The sequence below is a fragment of the Carlito syrichta genome, unplaced genomic scaffold (assembly GCF_000164805.1).
Source record: "Carlito syrichta isolate Samal-C Ts95f unplaced genomic scaffold, Tarsius_syrichta-2.0.1 Scaffold309624, whole genome shotgun sequence".
NCBI classification, from domain to species: Eukaryota; Metazoa; Chordata; class Mammalia; order Primates; family Tarsiidae; genus Carlito; species Carlito syrichta.
In genome coordinates, this window is record NW_007253720.1 from 1674275 (window position 1) to 1679301 (window position 5027).

At 45.1% G+C, this 5027-nt stretch overlaps 1 protein-coding gene across 4 annotated transcripts in view; it reads right to left on the minus strand.

Annotated features, from left to right (window-relative positions):
- Nucleotides 1-4369, minus strand: part of STK26 (serine/threonine kinase 26) — a 58230-nt gene extending 53861 nt beyond the window's left edge. For 2 of the 4 annotated variants that reach the window (XM_008067455.2, XM_008067454.2), the window contains exons 1-2: nucleotides 4178-4369; nucleotides 3927-4077 (exon numbers count right to left, since the gene is read on the minus strand). In XM_008067455.2, the coding sequence (XP_008065646.1) occupies nucleotides 3927-3968 (42 nt within the window). In that variant the 5' untranslated portion in view covers nucleotides 3969-4077; nucleotides 4178-4369. The remainder of the gene's footprint in view (nucleotides 1-3926; nucleotides 4078-4177) is intronic. The other 2 variants (XM_021717287.1, XM_008067457.1) reach the window with 2 other exon arrangements.
- Between the last annotated feature and the right edge of the window lie 658 nt (nucleotides 4370-5027).

Here is a 5027-nt window from a genome sequence, read left to right on the forward strand (position 1 = left end):
TACAGGCATGCGCACACGCCCGGCTGATTTTTTGATTTATTGTAGAGATGAGGTCTCGCTGCCCAGGCGGGTCTTGAACCCGCGGGCTCAGGCAATTCACTCACCTCAGCCTCCCAAAGGCGCGGGATTACAGGCTGAGCCACCGAGCCCGGCAATGTTAAGATCTTTAAGGGTGGATCATGTAATATATTTCCGTATCCTTCCTAGAACCTAATAACTAGGTTCACCAGTGACAGGCAATATTCTCCACTTTCTTAGATAAAAGTCTTCAACAAAGATGAAGTTCTTAAACTTCATTTCTACTTTATATCTCAAGTTAAACTGTACCACCTTGGTCATATTTAAAGATACATGAAGGCTAAATTATAAATTCTTTAGCAGAAACTTTAAACATTATTTGAACTTGGATGGATTTAGATTCTATCATACTTTGTTGTGATCTATCACAGAAACAAAGAACTGAATACCACATGTTCTCACTCATAAGTGAACCTTGAATATTTATCATAATTGGAACACTGCCAGGGGAGGGAGGAGGGGTATATAACATCAGTAAGGGTACCTGATCCTAAACCAGGCGAATTGACGACCACTGGGAGGCCCCAACTTTACCTGTACGTTGACCACTTATGTACTTAATCCTGAACTGTACACCACATCTTTAAAACGAAATAACAATTTAAAAAATTATTTGATGAGAGGCATAGCTTAAAGCATAATTTATAATAACATTTAGTACTCCAATCCAACATTTAACTTTATTCTCCAGCCTATATTTTATGAAAGATTTAACAATTAATTTAAAATATTTATCTTCATAAATACTAACATAGGTCCTAAAGGGAACTATCTTAAACTTAAGTATGATTTATTACTGAAAACTTTAAGGAAAAAAGCAGGGTTTGAATCATTAAAGAGTAAATATTTGAGTGGAAAGAAACAGGTTTATTGGTTTATTTTTTAAAGTTGTACTTTAAATATTTTTCAAGAGTTCAGCTACTAGTATGGAAAATTCTTTTAGTTACACACTGAAAAAGTAAGCACAAATTAAGTACAAAAAACTTCATAGCCCCAACATTTGGTGTAATATGGCAAAAATGTTCATTACCACAATATTAATAAATATCAACAATGTGAGGTTGAATAACTAATCCATAAGGAGTATTTGACCTGGACCAAATCCTGAGTTTTCTTTCTTCACTCCAAGTTTCTTTTCTATTTTAAACTAGTGGCAACAGAAATTTCTTTGTTTGAAAGTCAGGAATGCTGGAAGTCTTAAGTGATAGAACAGGTAGCTGGGCTTCTACTTCAAGTCTCTCCTTAGAGGGAGAACATTGTGGATAAAGTAATTTTGTTTTTGTTTCTGGAAAAATCATTTTTTCCATCAATCTTCATAATTCTCTAAAATAAACTGTTAAAAAGTTATAGGCCAATCGACCACTTCACCTTGGTTTGTGGAAATACTATACATTAATTTCAAGAACACATGGCTAACTCAAATTTTCTTACTACACTAAAGGTCGAAACATTGTTCCTAACTCTTTAATAAAACTCTAGGAGAATTTTACAAGCTCATGATATATTTCTGCATCTCATCTGCAATATTTTTGCACAAAAGAATGGTAAAAGTTGTCTAAGTTTAAGAGTCGTACTGTATGCCATCAAATTTATTTTTAAGCAACTGTACAATTTCAATTATGAAAGAAACTTTGTGTTGTACAAAGTGCTTAAGAACCATATCTAGAAAGAAAATGAAAATAAGAAGTTAAGAATTTAACATTTTAGCAAGATGGAGAGAATGGCAAATAAATATTCCTCTTCTTTGCTAACATTGAATTGTTTGCCCTGCCCAAATTAGGTTGAACAAAGTAATCACAACTTTTCAAGGGCATACAGTGAAAGACAGAATTTGTAATTTAAAATATGATTCACACTCTATTTCACATTAATTAAAATTTAAAAATTCAAGAAATAGGCAACTCAGATAATTTAACAAAGCAGGGAGCAATCAGAAATACTCAACAACAAGCAGTTCCTTAACCATATAAATCAAATAAAGTCAAGACAAATGAAATAAAGCCCAGAAACCATATAAATCAAGTAAAGTCAAGACAACTGAAATAAAGTCCAGAAACCATTTTCTCCTCAGCACAGAGTTCTCCAGAATCACAAACTTGATGAACGGGAGGCACTCACTCCGCTGACGCACGCACGCAGGCGCGCGCACACAATGGAGAGAGAAGCATGGAGACCCTCAGAGACAAACTTTCACATGTGCAACGTTCTACTTGCCATATAATGGAAAAGAGAGCACGGTGGGTAAATGTCACACTTTCTTCCAGATTAGACAGAGCAAAACTGTACTTAGTATTACAAACTACTAATTCTCTTGACACAATCAAAGGCAGAAGTGAATGAATGGGGTGTGGGGCCGGGTGGATGCATGGATGCAGCAAAGAAAGGGAGGGAAGGAGGGGGAGACTTGCCTGAGAGAATGAAAGTTTGAGGCGTTTTGCAAAGCTTGAATGGATTAACCTTTTAAAAAACAGTCCTACTATTTCCTACTTCTCTCTCTCTCTCTCTCTCTCTCTCTCTCTCTTTCTGTCTCGCCTCTCTGTCTCTGTCTCATATACACCGACTTCCTGGGACTCAACCCAGACTTGTCTTAAATGCAGCTGAAAGGGTCTGCTGTTTAGTACATACCAGGAGTCCTAGGTTAGATATATGTCCTACAAAAATGGCTTCTTTCTGGTAAAGAACATTTAGAATCACTTTTGTGGCCATAGATAAAATGAGACCAACTGCTTTATTAAAAAAACAAACAAACAAAACCTGAAGTCCATGCACCAATAAGAAAATTGAGGCCCCAATCCACAGCGCTTTTATTTCTACTAGAAACATAAGCTATTTACTACTTGGAATAGTTTTTCTGAACTTGAAAAAACTTTGCTTTCACATTTTTAGAAGATCATGAGGTATTGTGGCTTTAGTGTTTTTAGCCTCTGACCTATTCATAAATAGGTTGTTTAGGCTATCTAGCAAAGGAACAAAATAAAACGTGCATGCTTAAAAAGTTGCTAGATTTGGATAACATTTAGCAGATAACCTAAAATGCACCGATTTAAAAACATAGCAGCATAAAAAGTTTTTCAACATAACTTTCTTTAGTAAAGTGAAAACATAATGGGAGGAGGGTGTTGAGCTGGGAAGACCTAGAGTAAGAAGTTGGGTCCTATGCAGTAGTCCCTTGTCCAGGACAAAAAGCTTCCTTTAACCACAAGTCATCTTGTGGAAAAGGCAGGGAGGGGGGCTGGAAAGTCATCACCTCGGCAACTTTGAATAGGACCTAACATTACTCTGGCCACACTACAGGCTGGGCCAGGTGGGGGAGCGAGACATAACTTTGCTCTTAAGAAGCAGCAACGAAAGAGAGAAAGAAGTCACCTCTCTCTTCGCTCTACGCACACAGGAAGAGCCCAATTCAATGCCGCCGCCACCGCCACCCCTCGTCTTGCCCCGCCCCGACTTTTGTGTGTGTTGGGGGGGCGACCGACGTTTTACCCCACAAAGTTCAAGGCACTTCAATATCTCTCAGGTTAAGTTCCCCCACCCCCAACTGTGCCATGCTCACAGGCGCAGGTGTCTCTGGCTCTGGCCTATTTTTATGCCCCCCCCCCCAGTCCCCACCTAGTTGCGCGCTCCAGTCCCTCCCCGCCTTCCCAGCGCAGAGCACCACCTAGCCTAGACGCCAGGAAACACCTTGATCCCCGCTCCCTGCTCCCTGGTCACCTGGCCAGAGAGCCCGGCCCTGCCCTCAGGGGAGCCTTGGGGCCACCCCTTGTCGCCGGTTCCCAGCGCGGAGCGCACACAGGGCTCCCGGGCAGTCACGTGGGTGGCGGGGTGGGGGGGTGACTGGGCTTCCTCACCTGCATCCCAGGCACTTGGACAGCCACCGGTGAGTGGGCCATGAAGGCGACTGCTGCTCCGCTCTGCTTCTGCGGCGGTGGCGCTTTGGGTTCGGACTGGCTCCTCCTCCGGGGGTAGCTCGGCGGCCCTCCCAGGCTTTTCGATCAGGGCCTGGAAGGACACACAGAAGTGGGGTTACTGGGTTGGTAGCACGTATCCCGGGGCTGGGAAGTGGGCAGTTCGCGGCGCGACTCCCTGGGACTCAGTCTACCTTTCTGGCGCCCGCCCGCCGCTTTTGCCGCCGCCTCCGCTGCTGCTCCTCTTCCTGAATGCGGGGCGCTGTGAGTGGCGGTGGCTGGGACCTGGGCTCGAGTGATGCCGCTCCTCTGCGCCTCGCCGCTTTAGGAAGAGGAGGTGGAGGCGCCCCAGCCACCCGCCCGCTTGCCTGGCCCGGGAGGCGGTTGGGGGCGGTTCCGCCGTTGGCCCTGCCCCCGCCCCGCAGCCGGGCGGTGTCGGGGGAGCAGTGACTCCAGGCAGCGAAGGGGTTTGGCTGAGGTTGCTGGAGCCTGCGAAGGGGGAAGCTCTCCCAGCGCACGGAGAGGAGAACCCGGAGACTGGGAGACCTGGAACGCGGCTGGGCCTGGAGAGAGATTGGAAGAGTTTGGGAGACATTGAGGGTACGAGGGCGTCCCAGACACGGCCACGTTGCAGGCAGGCGTGCGAGGCTGGGGCACATGCAGTCGTGGAGACTTGAGTTGAAACTTGTGAAGTGTTGGAAGTCTTTTTTGGCTCCCCGACCTGGCCGAGGGCGGGGTCACAAAGAGCCGCCGAGTGGACCTCTGCTTACTCCCGCCGTCTGGTCTTCCTAGCCGGGGGCCACGCCAGGGGGCAGATCCGTAGCCATTCTCCTGCTTTCCGGGTTCCCCGCCCCCAGGCATATTTCAGGTGACTTCAACCTAAAGCTGCCTCTCTCTCTAGGGCTGTCACTTGGAGGACGGCCAGACTGGGGCTTCTCTCTACTACAAGTTCTGCACGTGTAAGGGAGAGGGAAATTGAAAAACAGATGGCATATCGGCAGAAAAATTAATGAGGATAATAGAGGCAAGGGAAATGAGTTTGGA